This window comes from Petromyzon marinus, chromosome 8 (genome assembly GCF_048934315.1).
Source record: "Petromyzon marinus isolate PM22_M1 ecotype Great Lakes invasive population chromosome 8, UKy_Petmar_22M1.pri1.0, whole genome shotgun sequence".
NCBI lineage: Eukaryota > Metazoa > Chordata > Hyperoartia > Petromyzontiformes > Petromyzontidae > Petromyzon > Petromyzon marinus.
The window spans coordinates 5,228,106-5,254,141 of NC_133674.1; the positions used below are offsets into that span (position 1 = coordinate 5,228,106).

Here is a 26,036-nt window from a genome sequence, read left to right on the forward strand (position 1 = left end):
CAGATGGGGCCCCTTGGTAGAGTGCCACACTAAAGTGAACTTGCGGGGGAAGAGGACGGAAGAGAAAACCGGTGACTCAACCCAGAATTGGGGCTGGAGGGGTCGGAGCGGACGTGACTTTAAAAACTGTTGAGCTGTGATTGGTGACGACTGGCTGTTAAACTCCTGCAGTAAATGAAATGTATGCTTTCAAGATAACGCACAAGTGTGCCCGCCCTGTCTCTCTCTCTCTCTCTCGAGAAGAAGGTGCTGGCATGGTATCGAAACACTCTCAATCAGAGCTTATGAACAAATCCCTATTATTAGACGCTATGCAGTCCTCACAGATCACCCAGCTCATCTGTCGTTGAAAGGGAATGCGAACGTATTTTTAGCAACTCAAGAATCCGTTTACGAGTGAAAAATACCACAAAGAAGAAAACAAAAGCCTCGCGCTAATTGTGATATTGAAATAGTGGAGGGAATGCATAGGCGGTATATACTTTTCTTACAAAACTTCCACAAACAAATCTGCATGAAAGTATCAAGGCGTAAAGGGGATACACAGAGCCTGTGAGCTGTGATTCCACAATCTCACGACGAATATGCCAATGACACATTGGCGCACACTCCAAGCCGTGCAAGAAACCCAGCAGAAGCCTCCCACCGCACACCGCTAGCAGCAGCAGCGTCAGCCTTGCGCGTGCGCCCCCCCCATCCATGATCTGTTTATGTCAACGTTAAACCACACATTTTCTCTGTCTCGATTACAAATTCAGGCCAAGGCATGCGGACTGACCCGACTCGACCAATCGCACAGAGAGAAAGTAAATAATAAAGAAAGGGCAGAGGCCTCCTCCCCCCCCGCCCCCCCATACTCTCCCTCAACCCCTCCACCCCCCCCACAAGTTCAAGGCGATCAGAGCCCGGTGATTACCAAGACGGTAGCGCTGGCCGGGCGCGTCTCTACACACCACGCTGGGCCCTACGGTTACTGTTGTGCTCCTGCAACACGGGAAGATGCTTTGGCATGGGGCTGAGCACTCGGGATGCCAAATCCCTTATTAGGACATTGCGGCACGGTGTTGCGGCGCTGAAATTCAACCCTGGGAACGTCGCCTGCTTCTTACAGACGGCGGCGTTGGCGGGTGTGCACCGCCGCCCCCCAAAACAAAGTCCGGGAGGCGTTCGGCTGTTTGTGTGAGGAACGGCAACAAGGTAAAGGCGCAGCCCTGCAATTGCTTGCCCATGCCGCTGCTGGCAGAATGTGCTTCCACTAGAGGGTATCTCAACAACTCTCCCACTCTGGCCAGACATCTTTGAAGAGTTGGGGGTACCCACACCATTGGGGTGCCACGGTGGCGAAATTTTTACTCCCTTGCCGGGTATGCAGGAGGTCACAGATTCGATCATGACCCTGACGCATGTATATTTGGAGTTTGCATGTCTCTCTCTCCGTGCTCGTGTGGATTTTACTCCAGGTCCTATGGTTTTTTCCCCTCACATTTAGAATTAGCATGCGTTTAGAGTATTTGGCTGCTATAAATTCCCAAATGATACGCCAATTCATTGAGCTATCATTTGTGGCCAGGTCGCTTCTGAGAAAAAGCTGTATAGTTCAGTGGGCCTTACCTGGTAAAATAAAAATAGTTAATAGTAAATAAAAATACCCCGTTGGTGTGCGTGTGTATATTATAAAATAATAAACATTTTACATTCTTGTTCCGTTGTTTACTTGCTTGTGTACATACAGAACTTGGTAAATTAAGCCGTTTTACAGATAATACGATGGCAATGGAAACAATACGGCGCTGCCAAATTGTGTATGGAAAATTAATTTTGGTTGTTTGTTTTTAACACGTGCAGATTTTTACCATTGCAAGCCTTGAACGGGGGGGAGGGGTGAGAATGTCACAATCAGCAATTGGGATGGTAATTATCCTGGCGAGACAGCTAATGTTTCCACTGCTAGAACAGCGAGTGCTCATTGGTATAGAACACCCCACTGGTGGAAAAAAAAGTGGTATTCACACGACTCATAAGGGTGCTCCCATATACAGTAGCACTAATAGCACACACTTGGGAAATATTAGAGTGCTCAGGTAAAAATGCAGGAACACGGTGTCGGAGATTAGGTGGAAATACTGCGGTGGATGGCCAATCAGCATCAGCCAATCGTGAAACAGTCATGGCGAAACCATTGAATTAACCTTTGTATCGGAGGGAATTTTGTCAAGTGCCTCTATAAACAGGGACATTTAGTTATGTGGCAGTCACAGGTGTGAGCAGTTTCCTGCCAAAACTTGAGCAGACGATGGTTTGGGATAAGTTTCCCTGCAGCAATGAGTTAATTGACTGGTTCACACAGAGTTGTTTAATTTTATGCACGAGCACAAATGCGCATCTCTCGCGCTGTGATAAATGAAATGGCAATGATAAACGAGCCGCCGGGAAGAGCAGGCAACGCATTCAGCAGGCCCATGATCGAACGGATGTTTTCTTCAAGGCAGAGAGCTTTGGTGGTGACAAACGTTGTACATTTTTAAAATAACGTTGAGCCATTTTCAGTATCTGCCGAATTGCAGCATGTGTGGTTAATTACGGTTGCTTAGTCACTGCCAAGCCCACTGCTGCTTCTGGCAGGGCCAGTTCGTGCATCGCAATCTGGCCAAACCTTTATTGTCTGCGCGTGTGAAAATAAACGCTACGACGGCGAATTACCATGCTTCACAATCCCGGGATTGATGGCAAACGATGCGAACGGCGCACCCTGAAAGCTGTGGAGTGGAATCACTGGCACGCTTCCTCCGCATGGAAGCTGTAGGACTTCGCGTCTGCGCAGTCATGACACTGCGCCACGTTTAGCTGCCGCTGCCTCCTCTGAAATGGATGTTGGAGACGAGAAGCTCCCAACAAGGTTTTGTGTTGCTGCATTTCAGGGACGTGTGCACATGGACGTAGCATTGGGTCGCCGTTGTGCGCGTGCTCGGTCGGCACGCGGGCGCCTGGGTTTAGCTGTCCGTGAGAGAGCTTCCCTGCTCGGCCGTGCCTGCCGTTACCCGCCACAGAGCCGACGACAGCGCGATGAACTGTATCCCAGATGTCTTGACGGCATAAGCGCCCACACACATCTCAAAACCACATGTAGACACATAGCTGTGTGTGCGTGGGAGGGACAGTGGGCACATCACCGCCTCCCACCAGTGCAGTTCCAAACTCAGACAGTGGTCAGATTTCAGAATTAGGAGCCTTTTTTTTTCATTCTTTGTGCAGATCGTCAAGTCACGTAGCGCTCGCAGATTAGACCTCCTAGTCACAGGTGAGACCTACGGGCAGTGCTTATTGCACCCGTGGGAAAATATAGGCATGCGTGACAGGGCAGGGAAGATCATGGGGTGGGGGTGCAGAGTGGGGGCCAGAGGTTACTTGTGCTACTTCAAATGCCCCCTACCTGCAAGATGACAGTTCAACTCTTCAAAGTATTTTAACTGCTTTGTTTAATTACCAATACATGACAGCATACATTCTGCCGACCTTACCACCAATATCATTAATAAAGCACAGAATACTTTGTTTGCTGTGCTGTATGTATGTATGTATGTTGAACTTCTTTCGCTCCGTACATAGCCAACCAGGCTAATCGGAGGTGAGGGGGAAGGGCAACAAACTAAAGTTCTAAATAAATTAGTTTTAAATCTAGCATTAACAGTGCACAGCTCCAGTGGGTTCCGAATATCGGAAAGAAGAGCGTTCCAGATGGCCACAGAAGTGCATCTAAAAGCGCGCGATGCAGTGAGCGTCTTTATTCAGTGGTTAGACAAAAGCCGCTTCTGCGAGAATGACCGTCCCACGTGTAATATCCATTACACGTGGGTATCCCCATAAGCTCAACTTTAAATAACCAAGAAACTACCCCTTCTCAACACAGTTGCGCAGCAGTGGGGACAATGGTGATCTGGCTTCAGATACCACAATACTGGCCATAAGAAGCCACCTACAGTGACCTGGTCCTGAACAGTGGTCCACGTAGAGTGTGTCTGTGTGGCAGTGACCCTGTCCACATCCTGCCATTTAAGAATTACATTTCAGCAGCGTCTGCATCGTGCACTAAATATAAGGAAGAGACTGCCGCACCTATCACCTATCGACAAAATCAGACGTGGCATTCTTGAGCCACGTTTCACTGGTAAAACCAGTGAAACTGCCTCAGGCCTGAATTAATAATCTCCCGCAGTAGCACTGCACTCAACGTGTCAGTGTAAAAATAACAGGAACTGATAATCAAAAAATTGACAACACTGCAACAAATTCTGCCATGCGTCCTCGTTCAAACTCTGACAAGTTGCACAACAGAAAGGAAAAGGGTTCCTTCTTGTAAGTCGCGTTAAGTCTGATGCATGCATGGCTTGAAAATGTAAACGGAGAAGGTAAGCAAGGTAAGAGAAAAATAGTGCCACTGCCACCGCCACCGTCAGCCACCCCCCTCTCGTTTGCTGCATAATTGTGCACACCACCGTGCCACCGTGCCACCCTGGGCCACCCTGAGCCCCTTCCCCTAGAGAGACGAGGCCAGGGTACCTTCCTCCGAGTCGGAGAAGTAATCTCCCTCTGCCACCCGCTCAGGCACAGAGGAGCACTTGCACACTGAGAAGTCCGAGGCAAAACGAACACAAACATCAAACGAAACAAATGTGATGTTAAAACTCAAAAGGGCGAGGGAGGGGATGTAGGGGGTCAGTACAGGGGAGGGCAAACATCAATTTAAATTAGAGAAATTAAAATCAACAATCGCCAACTATGCACAATTGAAAAATTAAATAGCTCAATGTTGTGACGTATGTGTGTGCTTGTAGTAAAACAATGACCATAAATTGAAGTTTAATTAAAACAAATGTCACGCAGTAGGTCAAATCTGCAAATAAAAGACGTGAAAATGAATGGTGAATCTGATCTCGCTGGGGCCAAACAGACAAACTTTTCATTTCTCGCTTGGCTAAAGCAAACCGTGTTAGACACACGCAAATAATTTGCAAACAATCTGCGGATCGTGGTTAGTTGCAATGAGTGAATTTTCCCAATCGCACATCCAATTCCAAACACAGCATTTTCATTTTAACAATGTGCAGTTATAGATGCCACTTCGAAGCATATCAAAGCAGTTACGTGTCCCTGACAGGTCAATCCACTTTGGCGACAGAAATGAAAGTTTCACCTTCGGCACCAAAGCACTTCCTGGCCATGCTACGGTGCTGTTGTGGCACCGTAAGAAGAACTTTGGATCCAGATTGAGCAGGGGGGGTGAGGGGAGTGGCAGCCACCATGCGCCAGCACACTTGCTCACAACACAAGCTCTTACCTTCGTCGTCAGAAAGGTCTAGTGCGTCATTCATGGTCTCGGGAACGTTCAACTTGTGCTTCTCTATCACCGTCTGCAAGGTGGGAAGGGTAGCGGAGGAGGAGTCGTAGCAGTGGTGGTGGGAGGAGGAGGAGGAGGAGAGAGGGACGGTTGGGGCGGTCGGGTCGGGTGGGGGGGAAGAGGAGGAGGAGACAGGAGATAAGCACCCTCTCGTGTGGGCGCATGCTAAGCTAGAGTGGCATCACTCCGCGTGCTTGAGCAGAAGCGTGAAAATAAAAACAAGGGTCCCTGCTGGCGTTTGGGCGCGAACAGCGTATAACTCTATCATCCCCGCAGGGAGAATTACCTGGAAAACAAACGTGTTTGAATCACATTTTAAAAGAGCACGCGTAACGGCCATCAGCTGTCTTTATGCTTTATTCACCCTGGTTGATATTCTACCCAGAGGTGGATAAAGTCGCACTGTTTTTGCCAACATCCGCGCGGCCACATTATCACAACAGGGACGATTGAGATAACAACGAAATGGTTTCAAGGGTCACTCATCCGTCCACCACTCCGCTTACAGTATACTAATGTTACCAATGCAAAAACTCTTTTGTTTTTACACCTTACTCATGGACACACACGGCAGCTGCACCGTAGCTATGTAACATCTTCAGCGGACACCAGCTGACCAAACGGTCTCCTTATAATCCAATCGCATTAATCTGCTCGGTTCTAAATGTGTTGAACTTTCCGACTTTCCCTGCGTGTGGCCGCTGCAGCCCCGGCGTACGCTGCTGCTGCTCTGCGAGCACCGGGTGACTGAAGCGAGTTCGCTTTCAACGTGAGCGAGGAGACCGGATGGCCCAGAAGCAAACCCGCACCTGTACTCTGCCTCGTCAAAAGCACGATCCACCAGAGGATGAAAAGTGAGGGGCTGTCCGTGCTCTAAAAATGCAAATCCAGCAAAGGGCTTTAATGTAATTAGGTAGATTGTCAGGGGGATCATTCGCGTGGAAATGTAGCAGCCACACTCGTCAAAACGGAGAGGGAGCGCGAGTGGCTCTAGTTGCCCCGCGCGCGCGGACGGACACTCACGTTGACGCCCGTCACGGGCTCCTCGGTCAAGATGCTGAGCGTGTCCACCACGGAGATGTAGCCGAGGCGCCGCGCGATGGCCAGCGCTGTGTTTCCGTTCTGTGCGAGAGAGTCGCAAAGGGGGCGCGCGCTCAGCATCACTGACGCCCGAACCTTTTTGTAAAATTTACATTTTGGCAGAAGGGTTGTTTATGATATGTTGAGTATGTAAATGATGGAGCAGCAGTGGTACAGTGGACAGCAATGCACACAATTTACCCCGTCACCCAAGTTCAATTCCTGCCCATGGCTAACACCAGTGACAAGTAATGTCAGCACTGGTCCTGCCCTCTCCCCGATCACCAACGACCACGAATGAAGTGTGGTGAAGTATGGTCAAAAACCCCCATGACTTACATAGCGTCGGGAAGCCTTCATCCATTTGTGGATTGAGAACGGCTGGACTTTCATTATTTATTTATACGTATACTCTACAAAACCACGCTTAACTGAAAGAAAATAATTGATATCTTCAATAAGAATTTTGCATAAAGTTGCCATTGTTGCAGATTATAACCAGAATGCCACAACTGCAGGAATCGTGCTAATCCCCCAGCAAAGTCCCCTGTCATGTGAACTGCTCGGCTGTGTGGGGCGACAGAAATGACGGACAGGAAACTCACGGCGGTCAGCTCGTTAGGGGAAGCTTCATGCTGCAGAAGGGCGTTGACCACGTGCGTGTGCCCCTGCTGCGCGGCCTGGTGAAGCGGCGTGTAGCCGTTCTGCAATGCATTAAAACAAAACAGAAACCTCCACCACCGCTCCGTCCGCAGGAATCCACGTACAACCCAGCGGTGCGCTGCTATAAAAAATAACGACCGCAGGTTATCGCCAAAGGCCTAAAAACACCTTCCTAGAAATTCCCGAGCGGCGTGGTTTTACAGAACGAGAGTTTAGAAGGAATCGGCGGGCGCTGCCCAGCATCTGCGCGTGACGTCTTACCCGGGTCTTAGCGTTGACGAGAGCTCTGTTTCGTAAAAGGAAGTTCACCATCTTGATATTTCCGTAGTGGCTTGCCACATGCAGTGGGGTGTAGCAGAGCTGCATTGAGGCAGGCAGAAACAAATCAGATGGATAGTGGTAAACATAATAGTTCCCATGGACACAGTTTACATTTACACACTGGTTACGATCACATTATTTCCATTTGCCCAAACTAGTTTGTACACGTGAGTACATTTCACGTCAAAATGTAATGATAGCAATAATTATCATGGCCGGTTCAGCATTTTGGCTGTTTTCTCGGTCGGCGTACCTTGGTGGTGGTATTCACGTCAGCTTTATGCTTCGTCAAGATTTCCGCCACGTTCACTTTGTCCTCTTGAGCGGCGAGGTGCATGGCTGTGAGGCCACCCTGCACGAAATGAAAAGGCAGAGAGCAATGTTCTAAAAACCACGTGGGCACGAGAACAATGCATTGTGAACGCACACCTGCACCATTACGTGGCACAGGTCCACTTGCATGTCTTCAGTTTCAAAAACCGAGACTAAAACGCCTCCACATTGTTTAGGGCAAATGGCCATTAACTTGTGGAGAAGGCGACCAGAGTGGCATGGCTAGCATGCTGGATTTGCAATCCAGGGGTCGCCGGTTCCATCTACCTGGTGCGGCAGTTGTCTCAGACTAAAAACTATTCTCGACGATTTTCAATTTACCAGGTAAGGCCCACTGAGCCAGATAGCTGTTTCAGAGGCCACAAATGGTAGCTCAACCAAGTGGCTTATCATGTGAACATTTATAGAAGCCAAATATTCCCATGATTTTAAATGTCGAGGGAAAAACCGGAGGACCAAGAGAAAAATTCACACGACCACACGGATAAGATGCAAACTCTAAATATACAGGCGTCAGCATCGGGATCGAACCCACAATCTCCTGTATACCAGGTGAGGTAGTAAACATCTCGCCTTCGTGGCGTCTACGTGGGTTCACCACAGATAATCGATCGGGAGGTCCTGGATGGTGGAGTAAAGCACTGGCAATTCCACCTCTTTCAAGATGTTGTCCAGCATTGAAGAGTAGGCCAAACACCCTCTAAAGCTCCCTCTAGTAGACATCATTCTGCCAACGGCGATGCGAGCAAAAAATTGCAGGGCGGCACTTTCACCTTTCTTTTCATACTACTTGCACTCGAGACACATTTCTAATTATGCAAGTCTGGGTGCGCACATGCATAAACATGAGGTACTGGCTTGTGTGATTGCACGAATCAGCACGTGTGCGCGTGTGTGTGCGTGTGCATGTGTGTGCACGGGCGTGTGTGTGCACGGGCGTGTGTGTGCACGGGCGTGTGTGCATGTATTGTGGGGAGCGGTAGCGGAGCAGTTAGTGCACCGCGCTACAAACCCGGCAACCTGAGTTCGATTGCTGCTCACGGCCAAGACCAGTGACGATTATCTGAACACGTTCTGGGCCTCCCCTAGGTCGCCTCGGTGTCAAATGAATGTTTAAAACATCGACACTGGGGAAACAAAGGCGGCCGGGCATGGTGCTGGCAACCCACCCCCTCGTGTGCCGTGCCAGCCTTCAAAGGTGCTCGCTAACAGCACTTGCCCCAACAGTCTGTCCAGGCTATACGGGGGATCTTTGTCTTTGTATCTTTGTGGTGTTGTTGTCCTTTGCCACCACTGCACTACAAAGCTGGCAACCCAAGTTCAATTCCCACTTGTGCCCAATAATAGTGGCGAATATCTGAGCCAGTCCTGAGTGCCTCTGAGGTCGACTTAGTACTAAATGAGGAACTGGAGTGGTGTGTAAACGCCATCAGCAGCGGGGAGATAAAGGCAGCCAGAGATCTGTGTTGACCACCCACCCCGTCGTGTGCCATGCCGACCTTCATAGGTGCTCGCTAACAGCACGTGCCCCAACAGGACTTGCAAAATGCCGTACGGAGGATCTTTGTCCTCGTACGTGCGCGAGTGCATGCGTTTGAGCGCGCGTGCATGTGGACGCTCGCCTTGGTAGCAAGGCTAATGCTGGCGTGTCGCCCCAGGAGAAGCGCCACCATGTCTGCGTGGCCCTCCTGGGCGGCCAGGTGGAGCGGTGCCACGCCCTGCTGGGTCAGCATGTTGGTCTCCGCTCCCAGCTCCAGCAGCACCTTCCCCACCTCCAGCTGGTTCTTTTTGGCCGCGATGTGCAGCGGAGTGTAGCCGTTCTGTGGTGCATTCGGATTATCATCGTCATCATCATCATCGTCGTCGTCGTCGTCAGCCACGGTTAATCAATCCACTGCTGGATGAAGCTCGACTCAAACCACTGCCACCCGTCACGATGCTGCGATGCAACAGCATGGCAGCTGCACGCGAGATAATTTCACTGCCCCATGTCTTTCCTTGACGAACGTCCCCTCGGACGCATTCCTTCAACGAGGTCGATTAGCCGACCGTGCACCTCCGATTAGCACGGTTGGCTACGTACGGTGAAAAAAGAAATTCAACACACGTACGTACGCGTGATCGCACCAGACAGAGTCCGTGCATTGTGCGTGGTGATGATCAAACCCAGAAGGAGTCCTGTTCATACCCAGTGATTTCTCAGCACCCCCCGTTCCTTCGCATATCAACCAATGCAAAGGTTCGTGGATGAATTAGTCGTAAATGTATTTACAAGTTATTTTGTGTGATCAAAACAACTGCCGAGTTATTCATGAAGTCGTGGGGCGAAACTGATTCTTATGCTCACAATACACGCATCACATCTGGCGTGTAAGAATGTATCATTTATAATCTAGGCAAATGACATACCGGTACCTTCAGGCAATGCCTTCTTATCAAATCTCGGAAGCTTAGCAGTTCCTTGGGATGGGTAACCACCATGCACTTCATGGTGTTATAGGCTGCGGAGCCACATGGTGAGCAGCAGAGGGCAGTGCAGAAAAATCCATTGTTGTGTTGTACTTCATGCTCCCACGTCTATGTGTCCCGTTTTCACCAACCCACACTGACCAGCGTGGTGAAGCATCGTTAAAATAACCCCCACAAGCCGCGTGGTGCAGGGAGGCCCCCATCCAGCAGTGGACTGACAAAAGCCTGTTCTTGTACATTTAGGCTAACAGAACAAATGAACCAAACAAACGAGCCTAAACAAATAATATCGCACAAATGCGACACGGTAACGACAAAACAAGAGAGTAGACATGAGACGACCAATGAGATAGGCAGCACAGACGAGGCCGAACCAATTAGACGATATAAACGGGATAGCACACACCACAAATGAGACATAAGCTATAAACGAGACGCTGTATACAACAAAGGTAACAGAATCACGGCTATCCTCTCATGACACTTTGTTGCAATGCTCTTACCCCGTGCCCCGACACTCTGATTGAATTCATCGGATCGTACGTGAGCCGTTAAACAGGCCGTGCCCAGGAGGAACAAACAGCTGTTCACGCAACGGCAGCGTCTCGCTGTTTCTGCACTAACATCTATCTGGCTACAGCAACCGGCACGCCGATTCGGCATGCGCTTGTGCGCCCGTGACCCCCCGCTTCGTGCGACTACTGGAGCACCTGCCCCCACACACGGCGGTCCCACACCGTGGTGAACCCCCCGCCCTCCTCCCCCCTTATGGCGGTGGCCAAGAAAATGGAATGAGAAAGTGGATTGGCCTCGATGGCGTGGCAATCACGCGCCTAGCAGATGCGCTTCTGTGGCCGTCTGAAACGCTCTTTCTTCCAATATTAGGAAGCCACTGGTATCTATGCATTTTTAATGCTAGATTTAAATCTCATTTCTGTAGACCTGCTTTTGTGTTTAGTTTGATGTCCTTCCCCCACACCTCCAATAAGCGCGGTTAGCTATGTACAGAGCGAAAGAAGATCAACATACGTACATACATACAACAGAGCGGTTGAGTCATTTGGATATCAGGCCGCGAATTTCAAACGCAAAACGAGGACCGTGTCTGGAGGCACGCGGTGCGTAGGCCGACTTGGTCGCCTGGTGGTCGGAGCGCGTGCCTCTTGCACAGTGTTGGTGGGATGTGCAAATCGTGATGTGGAAATATTCCCGAGCGAGTACATGATCCGATCATTTGGGCAATCATCAAATATTCCAGTCATTCCATCATAAAGAGAGGGCATGAAGTGCTCATGTCATGGCCAGATGTCCCTTCACTGAACCGGAGTGAATGGGTGAAATCTATTTCAAGTTAAACTGTCCCACTGCAGCGATATAAATGGCACATGGATCATGTTAGATATCTAATTGGTAATAAGAATAAGAATTAATCATTTTCCAAAGCATTGCTGGATATGGACCTCTCCATTGGTTTAGATCGTGGGGGCTGTTTGACCACACTGCACAACAATGGCCAAAGTGTGTCGATGAAGACCCAAGGACCGATCAGACATACCGTATTTTCCCGCATATAGCCCGCATACGCATATAACCCGCAGACGCATATACCCCGCAAAAATAACGTTTTGTGTAAAAAAAATTCAGATAGCCCGCACCTCCATATACCCCGCATGCACTCATAGCTTTAACGTCGTTACCGCAGCTTAATTCCATCATATTAATACGAAGTTTACATTTGTAATACATTCCACTATCAATTGTTAACATTAAAAGCATAACGTGCACAAAGAAAACAAACTAACAGTAAATAAGTAACAAAAGTAAATATACAATAAGTAACACATAACTGGTAGATAGGTACAGATTTAGCACTGGTAGACTGCGCACTGCGCAGATAATAGCGGCAATACGGTAATGCAAATGCCTCGTTCCCAACCCCCCACCTCTCTCTCCCCCCAGCTGCCCCACCCCCCAACCCCCCACCTCTCCCCCCAGCTGCCCCACCCCCCAACCCCCACCTCTCTCTCCCCCCAGCTGCCCCACCCCCAACCCCCCCACCTCTCCCCCTGCTGCCCCACCCCCAACCCCCACCTCTCTCCCCAGCTCTCCCGTCGCCGGTAAACAGTGCGCACACTTCAAACAGTCGTTTAATTGTACAAACAATTCATTAAAAATGTGATAACATGTGAGTGGTTTATTCAGCAGTGCTTTAGTCAAAGGTAAGTGTTGCATAGTGGATAGTCCTACCATGAAATAATTAAACGAGTCATGACATGTCACATGTGTAAAATATTTTTGGGATAGCCCGCACCTCCATATACCCCGCAGGGTCTTGTTTTGTTTGTAAAAAGTGGTATACCCCGCGGGTTATATGCGGGAAAATACGGTAATTTGCCGCCGATACTTTGCCTTGGATCGGAATAGAGCTCAGGTCATTCGATAGACAGCACAGCGTGCAAACCACCGTGCCTATAAGCTCCGGCCCCTCGATCGTTCTGTTATTGTTACGATGCCTCGGGAGAGTGAATTTGAGCAGTGAATAACAATTGTGCTAACAATTGGAAGAAACGTTGAGAAGAAAGGAAAGCACAAAGTGAGAAAATGTCAGTACTGATGGTCATTGTCAGCACTTGTCGTTGCACACAATGCCGAAGAGATTTCCAAAGTTCACAAAAGTGAAATACGATGCATTGCAATAAAATTAAAACGACCTCAATATTACTTGAAAAACTGCAATCAACAAAATGTATATTTTTCACATTTTTGTGGTCAAATTTGCTCACGATAATAATAATAAAAGAGAAAACAAACGTCAACAACCGCTATTGTGACCAGGCTATTTACAATAACCAGGGAGCGCGGCGCAGCGTACGGTGTGTGTGCATGTCGGGGCGAGGTGTGTGAGCTGGGCTGACCTTGGCAGTTGAATGCGGGGAGGCCCCTTTGTCGAGCAGCAACAGCGCCACTTTCTGATGGTCGTAGTGCGTGGCCACGTGCAGCGGGGTCAGTCCGTTCTGTCCAGCGAGAACACAACAACCGCCATTCGCATTAAGCGGCGGTGCCATCACTATGGCACTTGTGCCAGCTTATGTGCACTCTAATGCCACGTGAAGTGTCGAATGACTGCTGGCAGGAAGGTCACGGGACAGATCCCCTCTATATCTTGCACTTTCCAAGTGGAGAGATGAGGGGCACCAGGTCGATGGAGACCCATTTATTTGAATGTCTATAAAACGCAACAATATGTAAATCACAGGCCTGCATTGCCTCCGCGGCAATGCAGGCCTGTGTAGACTGGCATGTATTGTTTGCGACCACCTATTCATATTGAGGCCGGTGGGGTGTGGCCAACACAAGGCGGTGGGGTGTGGCCAACACCATGCCGTGCCACCTATGCCTCCCCAGTGATGATATTCACACACCTCGTCAAGTGCTACATTTTTCGTTGACTTTCAGAGGCCCAGGTTTAGGAAGGAGCCCAGAACCGTTTGAAATAACACTCGCCACTGACGTCAGTCATGGCTGGGAATTCAAATCAGATCGCACAATGCGCTAACCACTGCACCATCACTCCTCGGACATACCCAAAAATCGCACACATAATCCATATCGTTAATTTGCATAAGTGGGGGGTGCTGATAGTGAACTAAGCCATATTATCCCTGAATGATTCCAGAGTAAACAAAATAACAAGTTGTTCTAGCATATGCTTGGATGCACGTCTTTAATAATTGTATTTAGCTGGAGGTGGCCCGGTCGCTTCGAGTTCAGAGCACTGAGCTGGAACTGCCAAGACCCTGGGTTTGAATACGGTGTCAGGAAAGTGATTAAAGTGTAGTGAGTGGATAGTCTCAGCCCAGTAACCATTAGCTGAGCACAAACCACCTCATAACAAATTTCAAATGCAACAATAATATAAATGAACGGTGGTGTGCAGAATAAAAAAAAAAAATTGATCACGTTATTTCTTTCTTTATTGATCTGCAACCCCCGGTCAGAAAATCTTGCAGGGTGGTGAGTCAAAATCAGTTCTGGTGATGTCGAAGCAGTCGGAAGAAGGTTACGAGCGGATGAACACAAAGCTTCACAGTCTGTTGCTGTATAGCAGCACCCAGCCTGATGACGATTGGCTGCTCCGTGTTCAAAAGGCAGATAGATTTGATTCGTGCCCTACCTAGATTTGGTCGGACGGTTCCTCCAAATATAGGTCACTTTCAGAGATCTCAGAATTAGGTCTGTAACCGCTCCTTCTTCGAGGAGACAAGGGGCCATTTTACATTGCTCTGTGAGATTCCCCAAATGGAAACTTCATCTCATGAAGTGACGCTGCTAAAAGCACAGTTGAAATTAAATTTTGAAACAAAAAAATGTCAACTTGGCCGAGGAATAAGAACGTTTATTCTTTTGTCAATAGCTTTGTCATAAAATTGATATACACTTTCACAATGGTTCTATTAAGTAAGGAATCTACTGTAGATTTTTCTAACAAAATTACTACTACTCTTGTATTTCTACACCATAATGGTGTGTGTGTAAGTGTGAATGTTGGTGGGGAGCGGTCGTGGAGCAGTTAGCATGCTGCGCTACGAACCTGGCGACCCGAGTTCGATTCCCGTTCACGGCCAACACCAATGACGATCAGAACCAGTCCTGGGCCTTTCCTAGGTCGACTCAGCCTAAAATTAGTACCTGGTGTGGTGTGTAAATATCGCCACTCAGGCAACAAAGACAGCCAGGCGTGGGGTTGGCCACCCACCCCCTCGTATGCCATGCTGGTCTTCATAGTTGTTCGCTAACAGCACTTGCTCCAAGAGTTTGTTAAGGCACTACGAAGAATCTTAGTCTTTGTATTTGTACATGAGGGTGCGCATGTGTGATGGGTCAGCAGTGCTAATACCTTGCCCTTGGGGTCAGCAGACGCGTATTTCTCCAGAAGTAAAGTGGCGACTTCCAGTCGGCCGTACTTGGAGGCAATGTGGAGTGGCGTGAACCCTTTCTGTAGGGCACACCAAGAAAGTTACTAAACACCCCACAACTCCTGCTCATGCATTTGGCTGCGAGCTCAAACCCAGCGAGTTCCCACCGAGGTGCCCGCAAGGCCGTGGCAAAGTGGTCTGTGGAAGTGTTGCACATTCTACGAATTAAACGAGTCGTTTGACTTTGGAAGAGTGCATTATTGGAGCATGGCGGTCCGCAGAAATCGTTGTTTAGAGGGTTGCCCGTGGCCCATAGGTCCATAAGGGGTTCAGAATCACTGCTCAAGGAAAAGTCATTACATAAGCAACATAGATCACATTTCCCCGCGACCCACAGAATGTCCTTACATATTATTCTATAAAATGGGATAAAAAAAGCAGAGCAGTAATGCATTATTGTTATAGCGTTAAAGCTATTGTTGTTTGCTGCAGCATAAATGACTTTATGACTCTAGTAATGCACTTATTGACGTATATATGTTGTCGCACACTGCAGCACATATTTGTTTTTTATATGTGCAATAGCTTCCATTTGTCTTTGATTTGCCTTTGATGTCATGTAATATAGCCGTACATTTGTTGCACGTATCAAGGCAATCTCGATTAAAATAAAGCAATTACTGCCATTATTTCTCATCTGCGATTGCCCCACTGAGTTCACTGCACGATAGCATTAAATTATGCTTGAAAAGACGATGCTTGGATGAAGCCCAATGTTTGAGTAGGGAAAGTGAGCATTGTGCTTTTAATATCAGCCCCATGAAGAGCAAGCAAACTTAACCAAAAGGAGTAAACGTGAATGCCCCAATGGAGAAGACAAATGTGCACGTGAAGGGATGTTTCTATTCACCCGGTTTAACAACACGGGGTCAATTAATTAATTTACGGCATGTCTGTGCGGAACGGTTAATTTAATTAAAATATTCTAATCTCTATTAATAGTGAGAGTGCACCGGGAGATGCTGGCTGCGAGGTGACCACGAGCAGTGGTTTCACGAACCCGTCTGTGCAAACTTTTAAGTGATGTCCTTTGCTAAGTATGATTTTTTTTTATTGCGGGGAGATTCTGACTTCGCCCCAGACACAAAACATTGATTAGATAAGAAAACAAACAAAAACCAATAAACAAAGACACCAATGCTGCAAAAGGGTCTCGGGAAAGCTTTCCTGGATAACCAAATAACCGTAACACGTGGGCCTAATTTCAGCTGGATTTGCCTGGGTTGGCGCCCTGGAAAATATTCCCATGCCCGGAACACCACGACCGGTACAGGCAGTCCTCGGGTTACACAAGGGTAAGGTTCCCGAGCATGATCCGTAACCCGAATTTTCCATGTCGGAAACTGAACAATTATCCCTCAAAATCAAGATAAAATCTCAAAGCCGGAAATAGTTGTGCCTCCCCTACCCGATCACTAGGTTTGTTTTCTCTCAGCACAGTATCGTACTGCCGTCCATTTTCTATCGCTGCCTGTATCGTATCGCTGTACATACGCTCTGCACTTCCTATGATTCTTTCTTAATTTTTTACGATCAGAGGAAACAAGAAGATGCTCGGTGTAGTCGGCACTTTGCTTCGTTCATCATTTCGTTATTTTTCTTCATTGCTTTGCTTTATGTAAACCCCCCCCTTTTTCAATGAAAGATTTAACAAAAGGTTTCTCGCTCTGCTCTCCTTACCCCTTCCCTCTCTCTCTACCCCCCTCTCTGCCCTCTCCCTCTCTCTCTCTACCCCCTCTCTTCCTACTCCATGTCGCTCTCTCTCTCTGTTGCTTCTTTCATTGCATCGAATATCTACCCTAACGCTACCCATAATTAAACAAATGGAACATATACTGTATCCAATTGTTCATGTATACCACGAAACATTTTAATATTAATTGTTAACGAAAAGCAGTCACTTCCGAATGTTCACTTACCGTGCATTAGGCTAGGCCTAGACTTCTCCGATCGCTGTTGGCTGAGACCATAAGTGATCGAAGTGTAATCGTGTTAAATAAAGCACATACATATTCTTAGTTTTTTCGGTAAAGTCACGTTGAAGAGAAACAACAAAATAACAAAATATATGTAAAACAATAAAAAATTCTCACGACGTTTCGACCATAACTCAAACGGTCATCATCAGGTGTGTCGGTTTGCAAACCGGTTTGCAAACCGACACACCTGATATATATATTTTGTTATTTTGTTGTTTCTCTTCAACGTGACTTTACCGAAAAAACTAAGAATATGAATTACTGCAGTCACGAAAGCTTTAAATCAAAATTTAAAGCACATACAGTTAATAAATCATAAAATAAACTTAAAATGAAGAAAACTATCAGTATAAACATGGGAAAAAATAGTTCTAAGCATAGAAAACAAACAATTACGTAATGCTACAAAAGGAAAAGAATTACGTAATGCAATAAAACATACATTGACCTTAATCCTTCATCGTGAAGCTCGTGCTCGGTGAAGGCGTAGTTTTGGTGGAGCGAGGCGTAAGGCGGGACTTAGGCCTCGCTCCACGGTATTCACCTGCAACCTCACTGCGCTGCACTAACTGCGATTACGTTACTAACGCAAACATTCCCGCATGTTGAATTTTTTACATGATTTATGGGAGCATTTCCATAATAGTCGAAGTTCGGGGACTGTATAGCTCTCGTGATACCCGCAGCTACTATGAGTCACTACTCCATTCTAGCAGCGACCCAGAAAACATTGAGTGAAAAAATGAATCCCTGACTATTACTCCTAGGAGAGGCACCTCGGATGCCAAGTAAAGCACCGTCTGTTAGCAAGCGCCGTGATGTGCCGAGCCTTCATTGATTTTGACCTTGGTAACCGGCGAGATGTCGGCGCCGTTCTCCAGCAGCAGCGAGGCAACGTCGCCGTGGCCCTCCCTGGAGGCGAAGTAGAGCGGAGTGGAGCCGCTGGCGGTCGGCGCGTTGGGGTCGGAGCCTCGCTGCAACAGCAGCTGCACGATCTCCGCCTTGCCCAGCCGCGAAGCGATGTGCAGCGGCGTCTGGTCCTCCTTGGAGGGGGGAGGGGGCGGGGTTCGGGGGGGAAAGCGGAACGCGTCGAGAGAGGGGGCATGGCGCAGTGAGGGGTAAGTTCCAGGCAAGTTGGCAAAGTGAGGAATGGATGAGTGGGGAGGACAGGTCGGAGGAAACGGGGGAAGGGGGGGTTGTATGTGGAGAACACCACAAATTTACCACGTGCACACAATTTCGTGGATAGCTTCACCTGCAGTCCACTGAACACACAAGGGTGGCGTTACATTAAATCAAGGAAGGTGTTACATTAAATCAAGGAAGGGTTCCTAATTGTTTGGGCTGCATTGCCACGTGTGGAACAAAATCACAAAGAGTAGTTTGCTATGCAGAGATGCACAATTAGAATACTGCTAGAGAAGTGAATGCTGGACCTAAAGACCTGCTGGGGATGATGGTACAGTAAACAGAGAGAGTTGTATCCAGTCAATAGAATGTTTCCTGTGCTTATTTAACCACTCTTGATGAACCTGAGATATTTATCGCCACTGATGTTGGCTGTTGGTATGAATTGATTTCAGGACGCAAGTATTATAGTGCAGTGCGCTAACCACTAGATCACTGCTCCAACCCCGAGTAATTGCTGAAAAATGAAATTTTTATTTTGGGGGTTCTTAACATCCGTGGTGTAATTGTGCGCGCACTGGAATTGCAATCCAGAGGTCACCGGTTGGATACCATCTCCCGGCATGGCAGCTGAAACAACGGTGAAAGCTTCTCAAATCCACCTCCTCTGTCCACCCAGCAGTATAAATCTGTCCAACACAGTCGCTCGAATGTGATGGAATAAAGAGTGGGTAATTCCTACCTGGCCAGTGCGGAAGAGGCCAAATACCCCCCCTAGAGTGTGTGGCTCTCTCTCGAGCTCGCTCCTGCGGAGGCCGTCTGCCAGCAGTGGCATGGAGAGCAAGCGACTGTAGATCTGCAACTCTGCAAGGAGGCCAGGCGCTGGTGTGTCTGCTGCGTACCCGCGCCTTGACGCCCACGCGTGCCCCACTCTGCAGCAGCGTCTTCACCACCTCAAGCTGCCCAGCTCGCGAGGCCATGTGCAGTGGCGTCTCCCCGCGCTGCGGGAGAGCCAGACAGACACGCACGACGCCACACTCCGTGAGGGCGGTGGCGCGGCGCAGCAGTCGCAACCGTACGCTGCTCGTTGCGATGGTTCGCAGCCGCAATCCGATAGGCTGGCCCTCAGTTATTACCGTGGGTGCGTGACCTTAAAATTCTACAGGCCGTCTGCTTCATCGTGGAGGTTAAAGATCCCATGACGTCGTGTTAAAAATGAGGCCGTTGCAGGCATCATGGTCCAAATTCGAAAAATGACATTGCAAATGGCGCAATTGGGATTGCACATAGCAACATCGCCCCCCTACTGTGAAACTACTGCAGACTACGTCTGTGAAGCGCAGCAGCGTCTTCCTTCCTAATAGCCTTGCGCTATAAGAATGGCTGGAATGCCAAATGTTCCAAATTATGAACCATTATTGTGAGTTTCACTTCCAGCAGCAACAAAGCAAAGCAAACCACCACTGCATAGCTCTTCACGGTTGTGCAGCTCTCTGATGTATTTGGGTTTGTATTGCGTTCATATCACGCAGTACAAACCAAAAACACAGCGGAGAGCCCCACAATATGACTTGTGTGCAATTACAGAGTGAATTCACTGCGCGGCACACCTGTAGATGCAAGCTGTGATAACATACGCGGTGTCCATATAAAGGTATATTCCATTATTTGGCAATTATAATTTAGGCAGCAGTTTGAACTGGTTGAATGTTGCGGGTTACGTGAGAGACGTGAAAAATTAAGTGGCAAAGCAATAGAAACCTTGAGTGATCTTTCACAGCGTGGAATGGTAGCACGTGCAATGATCGCAGCCAAGAAGCTGGCGAACACGTGGGGCTCACGCGAACGGCGATGCGACGTTCATGGAGGTGCGGAGGGATCAGCCTCGTGTGAGACCTAATCTCCACGTCGCCACGAAAGCGTGGGCACCGAGTGGCGAATTGAAACCGCCATCGAATTAAAATAATTTGATAACGGACGGCACCGGTACAATAAGGTCAACTTATAACACGCTGCACAGTATTCGCTCGCGAGCGAAGACAGCGAATGACACAGAAGTGGGAGGAACCACAGACAAGCGGGAAAAGTAGCCAGGCGGTGAGACGGTACCAAATGTCCCCCCACCACCCCCCCCCCCCCAAGCTCTGCAGTCCTCAATATATTTAGGTGTTATTGGCAAATTAATGAGTGTTTGCATTTGGGAGGAAGCTGAAGAAAACACATGCCGTGTGAAGGGGCAACACTCTATCACATACAGATGGCAGAGATGGAGATTGGTCTACTGCTTTCATGCCTTCTCCTGACATAAACCCAGGGGGGTTGTGGCACCTCAACACCCCACGGGAAGGGAGCTCCACAACACTCGTGTGATCCGCCAACCACAGTGTTGGCTTATTGGGAGTGCGCCACCACCAACACCGCGGAAATGGAATGTTCTCGGCTACGGGCACCCCGTATCATTGCCGCTTGTGCAGACAACGTTTTATCACGCGACTCAATCAAGAGAGGCCAAATGTTGCAAATGACGGGGCGTCGTTCGTGGGTGTCGCACGGCACACGAGATCGGCCAAGCTGTGATGATGCAACGGGGTAACGGACAAGACGCTCGCAGCGGCAGTGCACAGACGGGAACGGGATGACAAGCAGGCGAATGGCCTGAAAGCATGCGCACAGGACGTCGTCAGCGCTATTCCCCCGTCACGTTCGCGCCCGTCAGCTCACAGACAAATGATGCGCCCCCGAAATTAATAAGAGGACTCAGAAGGGATGATTATATTGTCACATCCTCCCATGCGCGCAGTTTTTTTTTGCAACAGTATTATTACGCTTGTTTTTTTTTTTGCAACAGTATTATTACGCTTGGTTTTTTTTTTGCAACAGTATTATTACGCTTGCTTGCTCAGAATGCCTCGTTGAGTTTCAGAGACCGTCTTTTCTGGAGGGTCCTTACAAGTGTCCATCATAAGGGGCAATAATTGCAATATATATTTGCAACTGAGTGATTTGCAGGCCATTATTCAGCACAGGGGATGATTGGGCTCCACTGTGTTTTTAGCTTCAGAGACATCAGAAGGTATCAACCGGGCACTTGTTCACATCAGCGTCGTTGAGAAAGCACAATTTCCAATTTTTGCGTCTGTTCTGGCAGCTATTTGAATCTCCCCCCTACGTCCATCACACTGGAAATAACTTACAACGTTGGTGGCGTTGGAAGAAGCCCCATTCTGTAATAGAAGCTGCACCACGTTGAGATGTCCCATAAAGGAGGCGACGTGTATAGGCGTGAGGCCAGACTGGTACGCGCAGACAAAACACAAAAGCACACAACCACAATGAAACACAGACACTATTAAGGCAGTCTCCAAACGCAATGGGTGCCCCTTGCATTAAGCCCCGACTGTAATTATTGGAAAAAGAAAAAACCCCACCTCGGACGCGAAGACACACGCGATGGGAACACAAAACACAGAGGGCACTTTACGGAACTACTTGAACGCCTTGCGTAAGTCGCGCACCCAGAAAAGTGTATTTAGTTGAAAAATTACGTAGATCCCTTACATGAAGCCAAAAAAAATACCTATTAATTACATTCAAGAGCGATAATGAGGTGGCTCAGTGCGAGATTAAGCGGGTACCTCCGTGGTGGTGTGTATGGATGCTCCGTGCTTCAGGAGAAGCTCCATAACCTTGATCCTGTTCTTCTTGCACGCAATGTGCAAAGGTGTGAAGCCATTCTGGATGAAAAACGAGAGTCGTAGTTTGACAGCGAAGTCGAAATCTTTGCCCGAGCAAGCCCCTTGCGAGTCAGTGCAAACCAAATCACAAACAACAGGTGCCCAAATGTAACTTAAATTCTACATCAATTTAAGCGGTAGATGCAGTGTTTAAAATTGAGATTGACCCAAACACATTATTCTGCTCCTCCACAGTTGATTTAGGATATTGCATAACCTGACTTCGTAAATCACCTGGAATGTGCCCTATCTGGGAAGCTAAGCGGCATTTTGAGCCTGGATAGTGCTGTGGTTTTAGGCGACCACCGTGCCTAATACAGATGCAGTCGGCTGCTGCTAGGGTGCCACAGTGCCAGCACAGGGCGGTGGAGCAATGTCCATCGTTGTACCGTACTATGCTCCAAAGTCTCATGCTGCACGCCTCCACCATAACAGAGGTTTTTGTGTTAGATCGCGTAAATATATTTATAATACGCGATCTAACCCAATAACCTATTATGGATAATATTGGTTGCGTAAGCCTCCGTGTTCAACTGACACCTCCACCAATGTGCACTGAACTGCGTGAAGTATGGTCAAATAAACCCTCATGACCAACACGGTGTCAGGGAGCCTTAATCCAGCAGTGGATTCGCATGTACACAGCTACACGGACATAGCTATGCAAAGAGATGGGGCCTGATTGTACATTTTTTGGCACAGCCGGGCAATTTTTCCATTATCAACAACAATGTGTCTTTGCCATTTCATCAAGATGTAAATCTGGCTCAGAGCCTTTTCAGTTTAAAGATAATGCACAGACGTTCAATTTGGAGTAATTGCTCATGAATATTTAGAGACGTTAGGCTTGACAAAGCCTCCTCATCCTTCAGCGCTGACCTCTAACCTTCGCTGTGTGATACTTCCCAAGTGTGCGCAATGTGCAATCCTTCAGTGGGGTACGCAAACTGCAAACATCAACACCCCTGGCAATTTGGCCATCTGTGTTCCCTTCTCCAGTGCAAGCGGTCATTCAACCTAAACCCTCAGTCTTGCACGTTCGACCGCTGCAATAGCTCCTGACCATCCCTTGGTCAATGTGAGATATGCTCTGAACTCTGACCCAAATGTGTGTGTGACCTGTTAAGGTAGTGTAGCAGTTAGCACGCTGCGCTATGAACCCAATGCCAACCCCTAGTGTCCCTTCCTTGGCAAAGCCCCTAAGAGTCCCCTTCCTATCCCCAAGTCTTGACTGTTAGTGGTCAATCCGATGCAGTCAGGAGGCACGTAGCCAACCCCCTTCGCCTCCTCCTCTATGTGAGTCTATGTTTTCTATGCGAATTTATGGAAATGTCTGATTGTGGTCATCCTCACAGCAGCTTTTGGCTAGCCATCAAACAAAGATGGTCAATGAATCGCGCACTCTCAGATGCGCTTCTGGGGCCATCTGGAATACTCTTCCTTCCACTATTAGGAACCCACAGGAGCTATGCAATTTTAAACCATCCAGATTGACAAACTAATTTCTTTAGAACTGCTTTTTTGTTTTGTGTTTGTTGCCCTTTCCCGCACCTCCAATTTGCACGGTTTGCTACGTACGGTGCGAAAAGGAAGTTCAACACACACATACATACATGGAAAACGTTGCAAAAACTTTAATGCCCCCCCCCCCCCGCCCTCCACCCCATCCATCCATCCGTCCGTCCAATTTCTCCCCCTCCTTGTAGCCCGGGCAAACTCGGGCAGTGGCACCGCCTGCAACACCCACCAGCGCCCGCGCGTTGGGCTCCCCGCCGCGGTCGAGCAGCAGCTTGGCCACGCGGTAGTGGCCGCAGTGCGCGGCGACGTGCAGCGGCGTGAGATAGTCGAGCGTGACGTCGTCCACGGGCGCCTGGCGTCCCAGCAGGAGCTGCACGCACGCCAGATGCTCCCCCTGCGTCGCCATGTGCAGCGGGGACAGCCCGTTCTGCCCGCGTGGTGAGCGCAACGGAAGCGTTATTTGTGTAACCCGCGAGCGCGCGGACGCGGGAACGCGTCCGCGCTCGTCGTTCCACGCTTGAGAAAGACGTGCAAGTCGTGTTTTCACATAATGTAATAAAATATTTTGCTTTCGCCTCAGGCGTTTGTTATTTTTTTTTCCTCGAGCACAGCTCGGGGGACCTATAGGTTCACGTGTTTATCTCAGTTGCGGTGACCTGTGAACTTTATATATTGGCGTTTAAATGTGACCACATTTCAAGATGCTGTACAGAAACAGCGGAAATGGAATGTTCTCGACATCTGCATGACATTGCCTAAAGATTATATTTGTAAAGCACTGTAGAAATTTAGAAGACCGACTCTTGAACTGCCAGATACAGTCCTTCCTTGCATTTGATGAGTATTTTGCACATGAGGGGAAGCTTGAGTACCCACAGAAATGTGGCGCATATGGGAGGACATCTCTTTAACACCAAGGTCCACTCAGATAGGTTCATGAGCCTACGTCCAGTGCTGCTATCTCCTAGCCACTTCACACCTCTGTGAGTTTTGGGAATTGCATACATGTACGTGGTCCACCATCCATTGCCTCTAAAGCACTGGGTTCCAGGCTTGTGCCACGTTTGCCAGTGACGACTACTATGCTGAATTTGCATGCGAGTACCAGCACGGGCCGGCCGGTGGCAGGAAACAGCACCGCAAGCATTCCTTGCCGATACTGGGTGAATCACCCGCATGGAATGGAGCCACATTGACAGCTTTGCTCTGGATCATTTAATTTGCTTTAATCCCCCAGATAAATACCCGTATCCTGAGAAGTTCCTCCTCCGCGTTTCTGCTCCAAGTCCCCTATTCGGTGAGAACCAAACTCGGTTTAAATCCTTCTGTGTGGCGGCCCCTGATCTCTGGAATAACCGAGCATGAAAAATTTCTGGATGAAAACCAAACCTTACCATCCTTGTCCGACTTTAAATTGACTATTGAAACTCAGATTTTCTGTCAAGTGTACGGGGCAACTGATCACTTATAAATGTATTTTTTTCACACGTGATGCGTTCTATCAGCCTCGTAATGAGAGTGTCGGTTGTGCCGTGGTGTTGATGCACGACCTTGCCATTTGGTACTTGACTCTGTAAAGTTGTTGTTTAATTATAAAAAAAACAAGAATAGGTTTCACCCTTTCTGGCAATAAAACAGGTGTTAAGATGTTCAATCATCAAAAAGATACCTTTTGCAAAGAATCAAGGCTTCATTAACCACACGTACTTGTAGTGAATATGCAAACAAACTCTGGTAATGTATGTATTGTTTTTCAAACTGATTTGCCTACACCAGAGACAGCATTCTTCAGGCCGAGTCTCACCAGTGTCAGATGAGAGAACACCCAAAGGCTCGGGGTGAGCAGCTATATAATGGGCAAGAATATTCCATTATGTTGTTGTTTGATTGCTTTGCTCATGTGTTTGTTCTTGATGCTGTGTAACCAGGTTTCTGTAACCAGGTCCCCATCGTAAAATGAGCATTTATCATCCAATGGGGGTTTGCCTGTGCCAAAAAAAATCCCTAAACCTAAATAAAGCATCGGTGTCAGCAGGGTGCAAGGTGAGATGGTATCCAGCGGAGCATGAGGGTGGAAACGCGTCCAGCCACCTCTGGCGAGTCGCTGTGACACGCCGCACTTTGTGCAATGTGATTTCTGTTAGCCGTAGCAGGACGTCAACACGTCACGTGCAGACGAGTTGCATCATTGCAAAACGAACAATGGAACTGCAGCGTTGAAAGAAATGTATGGTCGATGGGGTGTAATAATAAATGCTATGGTCATCATTGCCATGGTCCAAGCAAGGCAGCCTGAACGACCTTCAGAAGCTTTTCCACTACTTCTAAAACCAATGTATGCCGCTGTGTTGTGTGTATGTATGCTGAACTTCTTTCACACCGTACGTAGCCAACCGTGCTGATCAGGGGTGTGTGTTGTTGGCTTAGTTTGTACGGGCTC

General features: G+C 48.3%; 1 protein-coding gene and 1 long non-coding RNA gene across 24 annotated transcripts in view; one reads left to right on the forward strand and one right to left on the reverse strand.

Moving 5' to 3' along the window:
• LOC116940156 (uncharacterized) overlaps positions 1-26,036 on the reverse strand; it is a 232,355-nt gene that overhangs the window by 52,203 nt on the left and 154,116 nt on the right. For 22 of the 23 annotated variants that reach the window (XM_076065541.1, XM_076065547.1, XM_076065544.1 and 19 more), the window contains 13 exons: positions 23,826-24,023; positions 21,980-22,078; positions 21,539-21,637; positions 19,247-19,345; positions 18,062-18,259; positions 15,159-15,257; positions 13,177-13,275; positions 9,415-9,612; positions 7,713-7,811; positions 7,400-7,498; positions 7,081-7,179; positions 6,419-6,517; positions 5,336-5,408 (listed from right to left, as the gene is read on the reverse strand). In XM_076065541.1, coding sequence (XP_075921656.1) covers positions 5,336-5,408; positions 6,419-6,517; positions 7,081-7,179; positions 7,400-7,498; positions 7,713-7,811; positions 9,415-9,612; positions 13,177-13,275; positions 15,159-15,257; positions 18,062-18,259; positions 19,247-19,345; positions 21,539-21,637; positions 21,980-22,078; positions 23,826-24,023 — 1,558 coding nt within the window. Of the gene's footprint in view, positions 1-4,557; positions 5,310-5,335; positions 5,409-6,418; positions 6,518-7,080; positions 7,180-7,399; positions 7,499-7,712; positions 7,812-9,414; positions 9,613-13,176; positions 13,276-15,158; positions 15,258-18,061; positions 18,260-19,246; positions 19,346-21,538; positions 21,638-21,979; positions 22,079-23,825; positions 24,024-26,036 lie in introns of those variants that run through there. The other variant, XM_076065549.1, reaches the window with a different exon arrangement.
• Positions 877-24,170, forward strand: LOC142924095 (uncharacterized). Its single transcript, XR_012941242.1, has 3 exons — positions 877-1,197; positions 6,103-6,249; positions 23,785-24,170. It is a non-coding gene; the product is annotated as an uncharacterized LOC142924095 (long non-coding RNA).